At 36.0% G+C, this 19,801-nt stretch overlaps 1 protein-coding gene across 1 annotated transcript in view; it reads right to left on the bottom strand.

Moving 5' to 3' along the window:
- Nucleotides 1-19,801, bottom strand: part of LOC140146463 (uncharacterized) — a 384,283-nt gene that overhangs the window by 359,951 nt on the left and 4,531 nt on the right. Inside the window, 3 exon segments of the mRNA XM_072168322.1 lie at nt 7,019-7,103; nt 15,520-15,534; nt 15,536-15,599. Coding sequence (XP_072024423.1) covers nt 7,019-7,103; nt 15,520-15,534; nt 15,536-15,599 — 164 coding nt within the window.

The following is a 19,801-nucleotide window of genomic DNA, read 5'->3' as shown; positions in this document are numbered from 1 at the left end:
TACAAGTAGATCATGTTTGGGTGAAAGCTTAATGTCATAATGCTTTGTGGTTTATCCAACATTCCCATACACAAACAAAAACAATCTAGAAACACTGCATACAATTTAAGGTAAACCTTGTATAATGGAGCACTTTTTTCTGACTTTTTCGGCTAAATATGGCATATTTTTTTCTTGTGAGGGAGAACTGAACATTTGAGGCGAGGAGATGTGAACGATACAGGGTTGCCGAAAATGTCCAGCCTGTATCGCAAGTCAAATAACCAAAAAAGTCGCCCAATTTTTCTTGTAACTATTGGTTTCTATGGGACAGGAAACTACTGGAAGTCGAAGGAGCCAATTTTGAAACATCGCTCAAGTTTGTGCTTAGCCATTGTTTTTACGTGACAAGACAAGCTCAAAAGTGGTGAGGGGGAATCATCAAAAGTCCCCAATTGGGCCCCAAATCGCAGGTGGCAACCCTTGATGTAAATGATGCTGCATGCATCAACAGGGTCAATTCAGTATTTTAATCAGATAGGGAAGTAGGTCAGTGCACTACTGTAAACTGACTTAATTTCGCAGGGTATTTATTTTCACAACCTGCCAAAAACATTATTTTTGTTGGAATTTAATTTCACCAAGGGTATTCACTAAATTGAAATGAATCAAGATGTTGAGAGAAAATATATTGGCACTCTTATTTTATCTGAAAAATGAAGTGCATTTGGCTAAATTCATTTCTTCAATTGAAAACATATCATTAAGAAAATCCTGAGATTTTTGAAAGTGTATCTTGAATATTAAATTTTTATAGCAGAGCTTTTTCAGCCTCAAAACCTGTTTTTTTTTTGGGGGGGGAGCTACTTTTGGACATCCTTCCCCCGTATCATTATGTACCTTTCTCTTGATGTCTTTAAAATGTATCCTGTAGTTTACACAGTATAAACAGTTAAACACTTTCCAATTATTTCGAAGTTATTGGGTAAATAAAAAATAAATTTTTGTAACATTAAATCTAGTGTTTCATTAACCTGTAAACATATTAAAAGGCAGCTTTCCTGTATTCAAATGAACTTCTTCAACAAAATGTCTTTCCCCTTAAAAGTATTTAGTATGCAGCTCCTGGCCAACTTCCATCTCAATAAGCTTAAAATGTGTAAAACTATTCAAGTTACCTTAAAATATTTCTATATACTTGCCACTTTTTTTAAAAACCAAATCCTATCTTTGCATCCGCAGGTATGCTTCAGCATTACACTGACACGATCAGTAACTCTAACGTTGCATTAAGTAAGCTAATATCGTCAATACATGTGTAACATACCCGCGACATTAAAGAGTAAAATGTTACCAACGTTTCATGTAACACACCCCAAAGCCTCATATATATCGTACACAATAATTCATGAAGTAAAATTTATAATTTCTTGTCTGCCGTATTAGGGAATTGTAGATTTCTTCAAACTTTATTTGGTGTGTTTGTTTGAGTCTCTACTACTTTAACAGGTCCTTGAACCGGAGGAAAGAAAAAAGCAGCGGTTGCTTGCCAGATATCTATGCCATCGCTAAATGAAAACTTGAGAAGCTTTAGAATCGGGGCTAACTTTTGGGAATGCCAAAAAATCAATCGCTTTTAATATGCCGACAAAATATTAGGCTATCTTCGCTTATCATGAGGGATCCAGTTCTGGAAAAAGCACCGTGAAAACTTATAGAATAGTGAATAAGAGAGATGGAGGGTGAAGAAAGAGTAAGAGAGAGTAGCTTGAACAAAAATTTGAGAAAATATAGACGAGCAAGAAAACTAGTAAAGAGATAAATACTAAGGGAAAAGAAAAGCCTCGCCGTAACTAGGTAGAGAAAACCACCAGATATAAAATGGAGATGTGACGTGAGACAAAGCTAGGTAGAAACGAGAGAGAGAGAGAGAAGGAAAAAAAGTTCGACAAATACAATCTGAAAGGTAATATCATAGCGCTCTCATTTGCAAGCTAAGATAGTCCTGTCTTCAAAATCGCAATAGAAACGCGATGATGCATTCTGACAGATGCACAGGGGATATTTTGAGGCGGTTTCTAGTCGAGATTCCCCAGCATGGTTTCAAAGGCATGGGGTGTTGTAAGGGAAGAGAAGCAAAAAAAATAATGACGACTAGAGAAATAAAGATGTGGTTTATATTCTCCCGTCTTTATATAGTTGAACACTACAAACCCTCTAAGCAGTGAGCAATGCCCTCATACCGAGCAATTTTTTCCCTCCTCGTTTTTTTTTCTTGAACGTCAAGAGACGACCATAAAGAAATATGACCTAGAGGGCTTTTTCCTACTCCTCAATATTAAACCTCTTTTTTTCATTTTTAGTTTTCTTGCACTGTGAATACATCGCTTGAAAAAAATGACTTCACTGTGACACTGTCTCACCACTCCTTCATGAGATAATAAAATGCATCACAGGGGCCTATCTATACTTACTAGGTTTACAATTAGTTAATATCTTTTTAAAAAAATTGTCAGTAATTTCACATTTTTATGCATGATGAGCAGTCTTCTAATAAAATAAATTTTGAAAACAAATTTGCACCGTGTGTCAAACGTCCTGGATGACCAGGTTGACTCTAAGGGAGGACATTGCCCCCTTGCTCGCTACCATAATGATTGACCTTGCTGGGGGCAGTTGGCTGATCCCCTGCATCTCTTGTTCTTGCTTCATGCACTGTTACCAAATTTTGCAGCTGACAGGATATATGGTACCATCTACAGCTTCTGCATATAATTATGGGCAGTTCAATCACAAAAACCTGATCCAAGAAGACAGTTAATTTTGCAAAAAATATTTGGGCTTCAAGAATTTGACATGCTTACTGCTTGTTTCAATCAATTAAATTGTGTGCCCTTCAAATTTTGTCTTCCTTAAAAATATCAACTTTTGATTGTGGAGTGTGCCACTTCTTGTTCTGCTAATATTGTGCAATCCATTCTCAAGTGCATTCAAGAGTAACTTGAGCCATAACCCTATAATTTTCCTTACCATATAATGATTAAGAAGGGACAATGAAACATCAAATAACATAAAGAGATTAGACACCCCATTTCAAATGACCACAACCACCTCTTTGCAAATATTGTAAATTTTTTTCTGACCTCCTATTGGGGTACATATCCAAGTTGTAGTGAACCAAGGTATAGTCAACATTTAGCGTCCTGAATGAGGACAAATTTAGGACAATACTAATCAAGCATTTGATGTCTTCCTGATTGCAGCATATCATTGCATCCTGATTGCAGCTTTCTAACTCCTATTTCCTGTCATTCCAACCTTTATAATACTAGTAGCGACAATTTTTTGCGCACTTTTACTTTTGTTCTTTTAAACATTAATTAAAAATGTAAAATTTCAGTTTAAAAAAAATTGCTTTGTTACATTGTACCCTAAAATGGGTAAAATAGGAGGTTGGACATGCCTTTTTTTTCCTTTTTTTTTCTTTCTTTTTTTTTGGCTGCATCAAAATGTCATTACCAAAACCTCAAAGAGGACAAAAAAGCTTAGAATTGTCAATTCAATTATTTTGCATTTCATAAAAAAAAACCTATTCCTGAAAATTCAAAATTCATTTAGTTTAATAGTGCAGTTGCCAATTTTCTCAATTAGACGCAGTCGGTCTTGAAAGCAAACACAAAAATATTTTTCTCAATATTAAATTTAATCTTAAGCATACCTCTTAATAAAGTTACATATACCTACCTGTGAACATTTTAGTTCTACTAAAAATTGCTACCACTGTGTGTGTAGGGGCATTCCCTTCTTATAAAGAGGTCAATTCAAATCATGACCTTTCTTTGAGGTGTGCTACATGTGCTATTCAAGTGTTCTGAATGCAACCACAGTGTAGCCATCATGGAGGTCTAGAATTTTACAATCCAAAAATCCTAAGAAGTTCAACTTGCACCCAATAACTATCGCACACAGTGTTTTTGAGTTGCCGAATTCATATTAAGTCCAGGAATTAAGTAGCCAAATTAAGTGAATTTTAAATATTTTAAGCACAAATTGGTGCGAAAAATGTGTGTTTCATTCATTCATCTTTATTTCATTCAAATATAAAATATAACAGCACAACAATTAAACACATATATTGAATGAGGACGTTCTCGAAAGGCCGGCTGGCCTATATTAAGAACCCCCTGTCCTAACAAAAAAAGTTTCATATAACAACAACAACAAAATATACCGCAAAATGTCAAAAAACTCATGTTTATCCCATGGTATTGAATGGTATTAAAACAGAAGCACTTTTGATGACTTTTCAACCCGGGGGGTTCACTTCCATTGTGGCCTGTACACCATTCGCGATAATCAACTTTTGAAAAACACCCTAAACAAGGATTTAACCCTTGGCTAAAACAATACCCTAAACAGGTGTTTTCACACCCTAAACAGGGATTTTATTCCTTGCATCAAATTTCATACCCTAAATTTCATTTCCGTATTAGCAATTGCAATTTTGCTACCCTTTTTTCCAATATTTCATGTTTTTGACACCCTAAACGCGTTACGCGCGTATCGTGCTTACCCACGAAAAACTACCCTTTTACGCGTTTTCATTATCGCGGATGGTGTACAGGCCACAATGGGAGTGACCCCCAGGCTTTTCGACAGCTTTTGGGAGATTCATGGTCCCATAAAACCAATGGTTAAGATTAAAATTATGGAATATTTTGATTCGAGCAACACTTTGGGTTGGGCCAATTTTTTTACGCAACCGTGACCATGTCAGATCAAAGAAATGTATGCCAAGGAAAAATATCGGCATTTTGGGTTATAGGAAGGACCTTCCAAGGAAAACAAATTGCACTTTGAAGAGATTATTTGCTCCATAAAATATACAAACTTAAAAACTTTTCTGTAAATTATGAGAATTTTTATATGATCCCTTTTAAACTAGAGCGATAACCGCACCATAGCTGAACCATGTGGCTGCGGCAGTATATTGTGGTAGGCCATTACCTACAATTGAAGCATTTTGAAAACTTGACCTTTGACCCCTTTATTGCCCCTTAATGACCTTAAATGAATTTTAAAATATTTACAACATGTTTAGAATGTCATAAGAATCATTGCGTTTAAATTTCAGCTCAATCGGAGCATTTTGAAAAACTTGACATTTGACCCCTTTATGACCCCTTAATGACCTTAAATGAATTTTAAAAATATTTTAAAAATGTTTAGCATGTCATAAGGATCATTGCATATAAATTTCAGCTCAATTGGAGCATTTTGAAAAACTTGACCTTTGACCCCTTTATTACCCCCTTAATGACCTTGAATGAATTTTAAAATATTTGCAACATGTTTAGAATGTCATAAGGATCATTGCGTTTAAATTTCAGCTCAATTGGAGCATTTTGAACAACTTGACCTTTGACCCCTTTAGGACCCCTTAATGACCTTAAATGAATTTTAAAATGTTTTAAACATGTTTAGAATGTCATAAGGATCATTGCATTTAAATTTAAGTTCAATCGGAGTATTTTTGGTTAAAATGACCTTTTTTGACCCATGTGACCCCTGGATGACCTCTGACGTTTGGAAATATTTTTATTATATTCTTTATGTTTTTCTCTTTCATATGACACCACTCGTGGGTCATACCTTCATGGCATTTAGAGATATGTCCATTTCAGACCAAATGGTTAGTTAGGGACCTAGTAACTTAGTAACCTAGTAACATACACAGTTATAGGCTGATACCATTTCATGGTTCAGCAAAAACTATAGTCTGACAATATTTCGATTTAGGTACAGTGGTTATGTCTGGTATGGTAGGTTGCTTTGGAGGTTATCAGTCTCATATTTTCCACTGTCAGACAGTTTAGCTGGGTTAGCCAGAACTTTTTGCGGATAAGGGAGCTAGTAAAATATGACGAAAATGGCCAAAAATGGACTAAAAAGTACAAAAAAACCTGCAAATCTTACAAATCAGGGCGGCCAGCATTCAAGACAGGGGCAAGACTTCTCGCAAGGGAGGCAGCTGCCCGTCATGCTCCCCCTGGCTACACCACCGACCCCAGGTACAAGCCAGTTTCTTTGTGCACATCCCATGCTACGGTACTTTAAAAAGAGGACAATTCTGTTCCATTTGAACTTCCAGGCTGAATCACACTGTCAAGTTTACAATATAACTAAAATGCTGCTCTTTCCAAGAACTTCTCAATCAATATGTTCACTGAAAACTGTCACTTACAATAAAGCACATCGCAACATAGCCATTCTTAAGTATGGCATTTTTGCATCCACGTTTTTTCACCTTAAGACTGGCATTTTTCAAGTGACATCGCTGAGCACTTAACGACTTTATTTTTAGACGGTGTGATATTGATGAGTCTATTTATTGTCTTGGTAGAAAACTAAGATTGGCAGCGATGATGAATTTCATTTCAGGGTGACTAAGACAGGTTAAAAACATTGGATTTCATCCACTTTTTTAACGACATCTGAAAAACTGTTCTACTGGTAGACGGACTTCCCAAGTATATAGGTAATTTGGTCCTTTTTTTTGTAGGGCCTTAAAAATTCACCAAAAGCTTTAAAAATCTTAAAGAAAAAAAATTGTACACATATAATTTTTCAGCCAAATCATGGTCAAATCTATAACCCAATTTTGCTCTTAAACTCAGTGATATCTACGGCATATGGTAAAGTACCGAAAAACTGTTGACCTAATTACACGTAGGCTGAATTCTTTATCATATAACAACATACGCATACAGTTTGTGTATCCATCTATAGCGTGACTCTCTTTCCCATGTGTGACCATTTGATAAAAATGCAAAATATACACAGCATTCGACATTTAACGCTATTTTAAATTATTATTACTGTACCTTTTTTAATTCTTTTAGCACCATCATTTAGTTCAAAGTAAGTACTACACACAAAGCATAAAATTATACAGAATATCTATATGCATAAATAATAAAGCTAATTGGAATGAGGGTTAGACACTACAAACAAAGGATAAAAAGAATATTCTACGCACCTTCTTTCCATCTACATCATGGTGTGAGTTTGCTAGTACTTTTTCTACACAATGTGGATCACCGAATGTGACGAACCCAAACCCCCTGCATAAAACAAACACAACATCAGTAGGTTAAGGGTTGTAACCAGGGTTATAGCTACTTTTAACTAGGGTTAAAGTATTTTACACTGTACTCAGGGGGAAATGAGTCTTAACATTGTCACTACAATTGTATATATATCTAGGTTTTTGAAACCCAGTCTAAACTCTCTACATTAGAAGGGTACATCTATGCAGGGAAAACGGAAAAAGAATGGTAGAAAAATTGTTAAAACTACACACAGATATAAATTTTATCAGCTTGTGCTCCTTTATAAAACGTACTCTGTATCAAACTTTGCTTCCAAAGTTCCATCTTCATTGTCGTGTGTACACTGTGCAAGCTGAATCAAAATCTGCAATCCCCATAATCATTTCCATACATTACAACAACAAGCAAAATTTATGTTCATTTTTCTTTATTTTGTCAATACCATACAACACTAGTACATCCCGGTACATCGTATATCCCATCGATTCCCCAGAATAGTTATGTATGTGTAACATCTGGGACAAGTTCAATGATTCATAGAACCGTGCCCTTGAGGGGTGAGACAAGATATCCAGCACAATGTCGGTAATATAGCATCAGACAAGCTCAATCCAATTTTGTTCGCTCATTCTCCTCTTCCTCTCTCAAATTTGCCAATTCTAGAGCCCGGTGAGTCACTCGGATGGTATTTTGCGTACAATTGACGGCTGGCGAAGAACACAGAATCCCCCTTGGAGCTGGATCCAGCAGAGAGAAGCATCTCCACTGTGAGATGCCTTATTAGGTCTATTACATTATGTCTACGACTACATACATGCATCAATGTTGAGCAAAAACAGCCACTATATGTTGTGCTTTTCGGTTTTTTGTACTGAGATTTGGGGATCACCAAGAAAAACAGCGATTGTGTGATGTTTGCGGATCATTTTAACGTTTATTCACTTAATTATTTTCATGTAATTAAGTGCTTAGTCTTACTTTAATGTTAAACCGACAAAAAAGGCACAATACCGCCACCAATTCCACACACGAACATGGCTAACAATACAAACTAACTGTCTGTACCTCCTAGACACAAGCTAGAGTTTCAACATTACTTAATGGTGGAGTTATGTTAAAAACACCGTTTGAGAAGTGAATGTACAAAACAATGCCACTTTTTTACATATGTGTGAAATTGTACATTGCCAGTTCAAATGTTATGTAATTTCCTGAAAAACTTGACAGTAAAACAGGAAAAAACCTGATCTACAGGCGGACATACATGTACCAAGTACGGTCAGTCGGTCTACAGGTTTTTATTTTTTTTATTTTTCAGATTTTCAGGGTTTTTTTGTTGCCTTATGCTCATTTGATTTCACAATTATAATCCCAAATAAACTCAAAGAATGACCTTACCCAATGATCATTATGTCAACTTTTTCAAGAGCTATGATTTGACAAATACAGTTTATTGAACTAAGTCATAATTTGGGAATTAAACATTTTGAGACAAAATTCCCTCACATCAATGAACCACCATCCATCCATCATGTAATGCAAACCAGGCTGCCAGTCTTCCCTCAAACAAGGTGCTATTGTCTTGCAAACAATGGCCAATACTCAAAAATATCCAACTGACGACGACCCGATAACGAGATGGTGGTTTGAACAAAAACGAGTGGGTTGGTTGTTGTTTTTACGCACCACTTTCTCTCCTCATGGTGAATTGGAGACAAACAAGTAACTTTTTGTTTGAATGAAAGATGTGTTACAAGTTTAACCACACATTGTGTTGCAATACAAACCTTACCCAGATAGCAGAATCTTTTACTAAAATTGTATCATTTAATCGAAAAATACATGTAATAAACCAAACTTTTACTAAATCGTTTCTCAACAGGCAGCCTGATATTTGACAAAAATAACACAACTTTTTGTAGAGGAGGAGGACAGTACAACACCTTTTTGTCAAACATCAGAATTGAGATCGGATTAGTATAATTTCATTTGTACGCATTGAACTTTGAATAGTGACAAAAAGATATACAGTTACACATGAATGTATTCAGGGCAGCATGCCCACCATTGTCTCCATCACGGACACCATGGGAACGAGAATGGTGAGCGACACAATATTTGATCAAAATTATACATGTTGTACTTTATTTGGGCTGGACTTGGTCAACATAGCCAAATTCTCCTTTTATAACCAGGCTCAAAATAACATAAAAATACATTTGAACAGTCCTCTGTAAGTGTACTTTTTGTTCACAGATATTTGTCGCATGATGAGATTATTTTATGAAATATGAGGGCTAAAAACAAACAAACAAGGATGATATCTAGTATGCTGCACACAGGAATTTGCTGAAAACTGTGGCCCAAAATTAAGACACAGCATGGCATAAAACCATACACTGGCAATATTTGGGGATTATACAGCAACTAAGAAGCACACACCCTAAACATACCACAATCAACCATCACAGCCAGGATCAGCTTCCAGACTTCTCGTATGGGTAACCAAGACAAACAAACAGTTAATTCCTTGCCAAGGGGATTTCCAGTTGGCTCAATTATTCACAAGAACTACAGTCAGAGACTAAGGCTCTACTCAAATCCTCAAAACACTTGACTTGGGTAAAATGCTTCATTTAGTCATTTTAGTGCACCCAATTTCCAGAGAGTCAGTAAACAGTGACAGGTGGACACAGGTCTGCAGGTGGAATCTATTCACTCAGATAATTTCAACAGAACATGCTGAATACCATGTATAGTTCTACAGAAACTAGTATTTCTTTTATCAAGCTGAAATAATTCACACATGTATTGTCCATGAAGGTCTAGTCAGTGAGAATCAAATACTACAATTTGTGTGACATCGACAGCAATACGACAGAATGTTAACATATGATATGACGCTCATGATGTACATGTAACCCTCGCTTGCCTTCTACGAAGCAAGTGATTATTATCTCAAAGTCTGGGAAAATGTGAGAATCAGGGGGAAAGGAAACTAAAACTTTAAAACAGTTCACCGAAAATTGAAGTTGTAAAAATGTATTTCTGATTTTGTAACGAGCTTTTGAACTGTTCATCTTTTCAAAAGATTGACAGGATTGAATAAAAAAAACCTTTTGACAGGAGCGGAAGAATTACAATGTCAACAACGTTTGCAGGCAAATAACAAGTTCAAAGTCCATTCTTACTTCTTAGTGTTAAAACCTGACTTATTTCCTGTTACTTTGTAGTCCATTGCCATTTTAAGGAACCATGTCATTTTTTTAATCATGTGTCCACTGCACGGGCCAAACCAATTTTTTTGTTGCTCAGTTTTGCTTTTGATTTTTAAGTTTTTGCATTTTACCAACCATCCTATTTAGCAAAGTATATATTGTACTAGCAATTAACCCCCTGGACACTACATCATCATTTACCAAAGCACATAAATTTCCTTGAGGTCCATGGTTCTCATCTCGTCTGAAATAACTCTGTTTTCAAAATTATGCAATATAGCACTGGATCTATCTAACAGTTTTCTTGTCATCTTGTACGGTACCATTAAACTTTAAATATTCATGGGGATCCATCGAAACAAATTACTTTTTAATGAATATTTTGTGTGTGTGTAGTATTGTTATCTCTCATCACTGGAAACACCTGAACCCTTAGCAGAAAATTATGCTGCCTTCCCACAATGCAATTCTGAAATAGTGCTAAATCACAAATGGAACCTTAACCCTAAGAGAACTACCTGCCGATTGGCCAAAATGAATATTGTGTCCAATCAAGGAAGGTATTAATAAGATCATCTGCAAATGCAGGTTTGACCATAGTTTAAAGCCTAGTCATAATGGTAATTGAAATGAACATTTCAAGTTTCAACCAATCAACCAATATTATTCAGGAATGCCAGGATCGGGGTGCACAAGATCTTCCCCCCTCCCCAGCTAGGGTAGAACCATGCAAAGGATTCTGGGTATTACCTAAAAAGGTGAAATTATGAAAGATGAAGCATGTCTTTGTGAATGGTTATCAACCAATCAGAAATGCCATTAGATGACCTGTAGTATGCAGGGGGTTATACTTTGCTAAATAGGATGGTAAATTATTCACTGGAACATCATCATTTGAAACGATTTATCTCAAACCCCATCCAAGGCCCTAGTCAAACCAACTATTGACTTTAAAGGGGTGTGGTCCAATGAGAAAAATGTGAGCTTTCTTCTGATACCAAAATCTCAGATTTGATGAAGAAAATGGAGGTTCTAGCTGTCGATCGGGTCAAGGACCTCTTTTAATTTGTAAACATGCAATGTTATGCGCTGGTTTGTAAAGGAATCAGAGTAATGCATGATGGGAAAACAGGTATGATTCTCCATGCCTCGTCATCAATGTTGTTATGATTTTCAAACGCTTGTTATCAGTACTTGCGCTCCAGCAATCGGTTCGAAAAAAATGTGCACCCGATTCTTGGTTGGATCGACAGAAGGTGACAGCACAATGAACTTGGGCTGTCGTGAGAAAAAATACCAATCTATAAATATACAGGTACACCTGAGGTCTGGTGGCTTGTTTGGGAACTTTATGAATCACTGGGTTCAGATGCACTATGTTCCAAATCCAGATCAATTTGGTATAATAACAGTGAAACACAGATTTGTTGTCATTCATAATGCCTCTGCTTGGCAACAAAGTGAATCAATCTGTTCTTGGTCAGATTTATGTTGTCTGCACACTGGACATTGGGGCAATGTACTTAGGTTATCCATTCCAAAGATCAGTTCCATGATCCAGATCAGAACGGACCGGATTAAAAATGTTTCTGAACGTGGATTGCTCCCCACAAAGGTACGGTATAGGACCACTGGTGCGATGACTGTGGAAGTAAAAGTGTATTGTGGCATTGTGTACCACATAATGAACAGGAATTAATACACAAATTCTATTCATAATGGATGGGGACAATGCACTCTCAAATCATGTCACACAGAGTATGTGAAGAAAATGTGATTGCAAGTTTGATTCTGACTGACACATGGGTGAACTTCACTTTTTAGGGAATGTCTACCAATTTTGCATGACCTAGGCCTACTTCATGTGGGAGGATGTCTGTTTTTGTTTCATGTTTGTTTGTTTGTTTGTTTGTTTGTTTGTTTGTTTGTTTGTTTGTTTTTATGCTTTGGTTAGCTTTAGAGTATCAGAAGAACAACAATGCTAGGGTGCCCCTATGTTGCGTTGAATTCTAAATCATTCAACAATGATAATATAGGCCTACAAATTCACATCTTGCTTCCCGTAAAGCCCAAAGCTATTCCCCAAAGGAAAACAAGGTGTTACACTAGAATTAATTTCCAAAAATTATCGAAATAGTTGTTCAACTCAAGAAACGTAGGCCTAAATTATTGCCATCATGTAGCACATGCATATAGGGCTCAATAGCGTATCTGAATCGTGTCTGAATCAAGAACAACCCCTGACACCCTGCATAAATAATGTTCTCAAGATCATAAATTGTTTTATGTTGCAAGTCCATAATGCATTCTGAGCTTGTCCGCACAAGTTTTCAAGTTGAAACAATGTACCTCTACAAAATGCCTTGTCACATTCAAACCCAACACATATATTCACAGATCTCATCAAGACAAAAATATTGCCAGGATCCCAAAAATGTGTGACAATCTCTATGCTCTAGGCCACATTTCCTTAACCCCATACCCTTCCACTCAAATAATGACATATTTGGATGTGTTGTGTAGTGTGTACTAAAACTCATGTTCCACAACTTGAGGTCACAATGAGCTTTGTTTGTTTGATAGGGGGGTCAATGAGCTATGCGATTGGGTATGATAACATTATGCCTCATGGATGTTGTATGTGTGAAGGCATTCCAAATGGAGTTCAGTGAGGCCAGTGTATATACACAGTAATGAGACCACATAAAAGAGACTATTTTCTTGTTTACAATCTCTCTAGTGGGGTCATAAACATTGTCTCCTACATGTAGACACTCAGGAGCATCTTGTTGTGAAGGTCAAGGTTCACCCTGACTTGAAAGGGAAGGTTGATCTGAACTTGTAATTTGTTTTGAATAAGCTTAAAATTGGACAATTTGAAGTGACCTTCTACACACTGTCACCATGGTCACTGTCAAAAAGTACTTTTGAACTCCTGATGCCCTTCCATTTTAATTGCAGAAAAAAATTGTCTGAAATTTAATAGACTCCAACTTAGGTAAATAGTCCTATTTCATAGAGACCTACATTGTAGCCTACTGTTTCATAGACCTCCAGCCAAACCCAAAAACAATGTTGTAAATTCAGGTCTACACAATACCATCCCATGGTCTAAGTTTTTGAATTTTAATTCTACATACCGTACTGACTTAATTTTGAGTTTCAAATTCAATACATTTCCTTCTTCAGATTTTGTCTTAAATTATGAAACTTCTCCAAAGTTTGCTAAAGAACTCAAAAAAAATCCAAGTTCGACATTCATCAACAATATAGGCCTTTAAAAACGGTTGCAATTCCCAAGCCAACATCAGGCACAATGGAAACTAAATACTAGTAAATAAGCTTATTTCTTGTTTTGCACACTATAAACTCTGTATTCATGCAATTATTGCAATGGGTCAAATGAAAAAAAAACTCAAGCATGCAATCAGACAGAAACCCACAACTGTGTCTTCCCAACTACATGTAGTGAACCACACAAAAATATAATGATGACTACCAGCGAGAAAATGGGTCTTTACAACAGAAAATATCTTTCCCTTCCCAGAATCCTTTGCAACATGATACACGACCTCAGTCATCAAATGATAATACCTCTATTACTTTGTACAGGTTCCATTTGCATGGCTAAACATGGGTTGATAGTCAAGAAATAAACATATTTTGCAAGATCTGGATGTACTCTATTTGAATTGAGGTACCTTTTGTCACTATCTACCCATGTTGCACTTGATAGCAAATCAGTGCAGAAAATTGAAATGAAAACAATGCATTGTGGGAAGTGTAAGATATGGGTCTTTACCAACCAACCACTTTGCTTACACAATAGCAACCAATTCACCCACGCTTCACCGAGTTCCAATGCCTTACATGGCCACCACAAGGTCAAAATCAACAAGTGCTATAGTCTTATACTTTTTTTTTTTTTTTTTTATTCAAACTGGGTTTTTTTCCCTTCACTTTTTCGTTTTTGGCATGACTAGTGCTAGACAAATAAACAGGTAGATTGGGTTACCTACCCAAAATTAGCCTCATTTTCAATGGCATGGTTCAATGGTATCTATACAACAATAATACTGACTTAGTGCAGTAGGGATGAGTTTTCTAATACCCAATGTATTCAAAGGTCAATCAGTACTGTGCACAATCATATTGGGGATCAGGAACTTTGCCTTGATATACTGTGATAATGTCAGCCAAGCAACCAGGGCTGGGCCACAATCACTGAACCCGATTTCCTCAGTGTTCCCCTCAATACCATGCACCTCAGTCCCAATTTAAACCCTTCTTTGTCAAGCTTTCATCAGTATCTTCCTAATGTAGTGCAGTGCCATCAAATTGTCAATAAAAATCAGTGCGGGAGGAAAAAGACAAACTGTCCATACCCAAAACAACTTGTTCCTCACCTTGTTCAAAGACTACATGTACAAACAACCTGTTAATGTCGTTGCTGTGGACCGCGAAAAACATTGTGAAAACCGAAAAACCAAACTTTGACTTTGAAGTCCCTTTTCTCACTTTTTTTTTACATCACATACATGCTAGTATAGCCTAATTACCTGAAACTTTCAAAGAGAGAACTAACCATACTTTCTAATCCAGATATGGGTAGGATTCATTTGTCCAAAGTTGTTCAAACTTTTAAACATCACTGTAGACAGAGTAGCTCCGTTGACCAAATTTAAACCTTCAAATGAAGCTAATGTATCATACGGGTTCATTTTTCAGCATAATTTTAGATTTCTGATTTCCCTGTAACTCCTTGCATGTGTTAATGTGTAATATCATTATTGACCGAGTAATGTCCTTCACCGAGAGACTAACAGGAAAGAATATTCAGCTGAAACAGGACTCGAACCAGTGAGCTTGTCTTTCATGGCCGACAAAAAACACCTGTAGCGAAAAAGTTCAAATATGCGATAATTGTCCAGTAATTGCCTATCACTAATTCTGCTTTATATTATGCCGACTTCCATCCATGCAGAATTGCAGATCCAATGAATAATGTCCTTAAAGCAGCAATTAATATAATTAATTGCTTGAATCGTCCTAATTGGACCCAATTACTCAGAATGATATTATTGTCACTGGTCACTGACAAGACAACTCAGCCTGTAGCATACTACGCAATTTGCTTACTTTTTATTTACCTTATTTACAAGTACACTCACTTGTTTGTTTACAGATATTTTGTTGACTTGTTAACCTACCTTGATCGCTTTGTATGCATCTCGCATAATAACGCATTCTCGTACTTCTCCGTATTTGTTGAAGTACTCTCTAAGACCATCTAATAACAGAAAAGAAAACAAGAAATAAGACGGTTAATTTATAAATTTGTCATTACGCCGAGTACTATTTCCTTAGAAGACATCTAATGTTTTTAAAAAAAGAACTAACTATAATTTACAATTAATTTGGTTTTGATTACGACAAATACTGTTTTCGTAGCTAAACCAATATAAACGCTTCAACCATACAACCAGTAACAATCACATATAATCTGTTTATATTTCCATCTTTCACCTCCCCTTTTCTATTAATTGTTTTAAATCAACTCATCCCCCATCACAATGAGCCAAGATAGTCTCAATTCTGATGGCAAAGTTCAATAATCTCCAGAACAAGCATAGCTCAAAAGTTGACCTCGAGTTGTGGAGTATGAGATTTTGTACCTGACACTTCCAAAGGTCATTCTATGCATGTACAACACATTGGGATTAAAAAACTTCACCCTGACAGATGAGAATGTTCAAGATCTATTATAAAGAATTCTAATCAAGAAAAGAAACAAAAAGAATATGTTAATTTTCATTGCTCTTTTCATTAGCCTGCGATACCTGTCTAACGCAGGAAGCTCAATTGCGCTATAATTTGTTTAAGATTAATTTGGTTCAGAACCGTTTTATTTTCCTAACAAACTGTAAAACTAATCATTTTCATGTGCGTAATTTTTTTGTGCTTTGCCTATTTTAAACTACTTGGCTTGTTATTAAATTTGTGATTTTGAGTTTTCGTACATAAACGTACATACATAAAAGAACATATTTGCATGTTTTTCATTTTTAGATACCTGCGTGTGTTATAGCACCAAAAGCATGAAAATTCATGTTTCAAGAAAATGTCTCCTTCAGTAATTGAAGTAGACAACACAATGCTTAATTTCAAACAACAAATCATGTCAATGTAATTACAACTTTATTAAAAAAAAAAAGAATGCAAATCAGACATCTTTCCTCTTGCTTTAACGCTGAACAGCTCACGCCGCCGGATATTTGCGCTGATAATGACTAAAAATGCCGATAGAGTTGCAACGACGATGTAAAAATCCTATAAACAGCCCATCATACATAAATTCCATCTTTAAAAGCCTACCTTTTTGGACTCATAATCGGGTGAAAAATATTGACTTCAGAAAGAGGCAAGGGTATCTTAGCCTGAGACGGATATTTACTCGTTCGCATACCATGCTTACCGCGACTAGATATGATGGCTCTCTTAACGAGACGCCTCAAATTTTGACATATTTCACAATTTCATCCCTAATGGGACTGTATCAAATTCCATGCGAGGGGAAAAGTATTTAAGGGTGAAGTAAACCAGTGTATACAAAATAAAATATGGAAACAAAAAAAAATGAACAGCGTCAAAAGCCTTTGAAACTGATATTTTGGCATTTAGATGGAATTGCTGATATGAGTATAGATATGAAATGCTATATCTCCAGCACTAAGATCTCATGAAAAATTGAACTTTTTTTTCTGCTTACAAAAGCATGACATAACATGAATTCAGAAGAGCAAAGCACTAACATATTACAGTTCCCCTTTTATGTTTTCTCTTTTGCTATCAAGGATTTCCCATTAAAAAATGACAAATCTTTTAATGTAATCAAAAAGGGTGGAACAATGGCGCCCCTTGATGATAACAGAAAATCCTTGTAGTCTGAAAGAAATGCAAAATGGCAAAGAAAATTGATCAAATAGGGAGGCCCAAGGTCGGACTACTGATCCGTAATTCTGCTTTTTTTCTCTGTGCCACCAGGTAGGATTGAGACGACATGAAATAACATTACTAACGACATTATAATAGTTTTTGCCACCATTTTTTTCCTTTGTATCTATTTTTGTCTGACTCTTTCTAGTAAGTCTTTTTTTTTTCTTTTTTGGTTTCATTTCATTTCTTATTTTGTTTATTTCTTTATTCATTACACAATTCTCCCATTTTAAGGGTTTTTCTTTCAAGAATATTTTTTTACCTTTTTCTTTCTTCCCTTACTTAAATTTCTAATTTCGTTTTCTTCTTTTATATTCATTCTTCTTCTCTATTTCATTTTTCCACCCAGCCATTGTTATTATTTTATAATTACCATATTCATAATTTTTTTTTTCTTAAAAACTATATTTACTTTTTCAGTTTTGATGTTGAAAATATTAATTTCCATCACAGTGTGCCACTACCATGTACTTAGTTTTCCTCATAAAATTGGGCAATTCCAAGCTTCTCATTCCGCAACGCAAGTTTGCATATTAGGAAATGTTTAGCTGCTGCAGTAAAAAGAAATTCATATGCAAACTTTGTGTTGCGGAATGATGCACTTGGAATTACCCATTTAAGTCTTGAAATATCTTAAAATTTTATTAGCAAATTTTTGGGATCAACAATTTATAAAACCTAACAATACCACCATTGATATCCTACATAGCTAAAATGTAATAGTTGTATTTTTTCCTAAATCAACCAACATTCTGTTCTGCAGTAATGCCCATTTCCTTGTTAGTATACTGTTTCCATCATAAAACTTTTACACAAAGAATTTTCCATAGGTCTAATTTAATTGATTCTGAAAGCTGGCAATGCATCACAATGTGAAACTGCAAGTATCCATTTGCCACCTTCTTGCAAAATTTCTTATAGGTATGTCAGAGACAGAATGGAAAATAAACTTACTCTACATTATAATGTAAATAAATGGAGAGGCCACTTCCTGGTTGCACACATAGTGGTCTCAAAATGTATAAACGCCTAAGCAGCTTTGTTTAGATTCAGTTTTGATCCTCAGTTTCATATTAGGGTCTACTGTGTCTAGTTGCTGAAGCGGATTATTGGAAGTCACTTGAGTTTATAATAAACTAACACTTCGGAACAGGACAAAAGTTAAAAATTTTATTGGAGGGATGGTAGCACAAACATTTTTTTCAACAAGTTTAATAACTCTGACTTCCATGCTTTAATTTTATCTTAAATTATTTGTCTTTAGAACTCATTCCAAAATAAAAATGCTAATGGGCATATGCATAGTTTGCTGGGCTCTCTGGAAAAAAATTAATAAATGAATGGTTTTTTTAATGGTGACCCATTACCAATTGAGCTGCATAATCCGTATTATTAATTTATTACCAAACACCTATTGAAATGCTTTGTTTTAAATAGGCCCTAAAGTCTCATTCAGTGTGTTTATACTGAGCGTACGGCTTTTTGACCCGCTATTTTCCGGGCACAAAATACCGATCATAATCCGGCCACTGTTACCCGGCTTGTTTCTACTGAGGCCAGAAAGCCGTGTCTCGCACGATGCACGGCATTTTTTTCCTGTAAACCGGAAGTACGGAAAACAGATTTGACGGTTGTAGGCCTATCCTAAATTTAAATGTCCACGCATGGCAGCTCATGGCATATGACCTACAATCACAATTTAGTGTTTTCGTAAAATCCAAATTGCATTAGTTTACCAGTGGATTTAGTAATTAATTAATTTACAGCCAAAATATAACCAACTCATTAACTATAAAGAAGTAGGCCTAGACTAAGTAAAGTCATGTCCATTTTACTTCATCAAGTTCATGCGAGTCACACATGTGGCCAGTGTATATAATATCAGAAAGAACTACATTATAGGCCTAGGCCCTATACTGTACAAGTAGAAATGATATAAATCGCGTTATTTTTGCAACACGCATGACCTCGACCCGCAACCGATGACACGGCTCGTTTCTACTGCGCGGATTACACGCTTTGACCCGGGATGATCCACCTCAAGAGGTGGATCACGAAAGGCGAGCACATGACCCGGCATGACACGGCAACCGATTACCCAGATCGTTTCTACTGGGCTTGTTACCCGGTATGACCCGGCACGGCACGGCACGGCATGGCACGGAATTTGGCCCTCAGTAGAAACACGCAGATTGTTTATTACACCATATCCTGATTATCATAGTGCTAAACAATGGAAAATTTGGGGTTATCATTCATATTTATTTCACTTGACGAAAACTTATGATGGAAATGATGGAAATCAGTCCCTCATATCATGTTCTCAGCATGAACTTGGCCTTCCTGGTTGGAACTACGTGTAGTGTTGCCCATGCAGCAACTTGGGAGCCAAAACTTGGAAAGCCAAAACTGCTAACCTGATTTTTCATCCAACAACAAATAAAAATGTCTTCATGATGGGACAAAAGTATGATTTGGGCAACTTAGCAGCGTACT

Source organism: Amphiura filiformis, chromosome 2 (genome assembly GCF_039555335.1).
Source record: "Amphiura filiformis chromosome 2, Afil_fr2py, whole genome shotgun sequence".
Taxonomy (NCBI): Eukaryota; Metazoa; Echinodermata; class Ophiuroidea; order Amphilepidida; family Amphiuridae; genus Amphiura; species Amphiura filiformis.
This window is presented reverse-complemented; position numbering and strand designations above follow the sequence as displayed.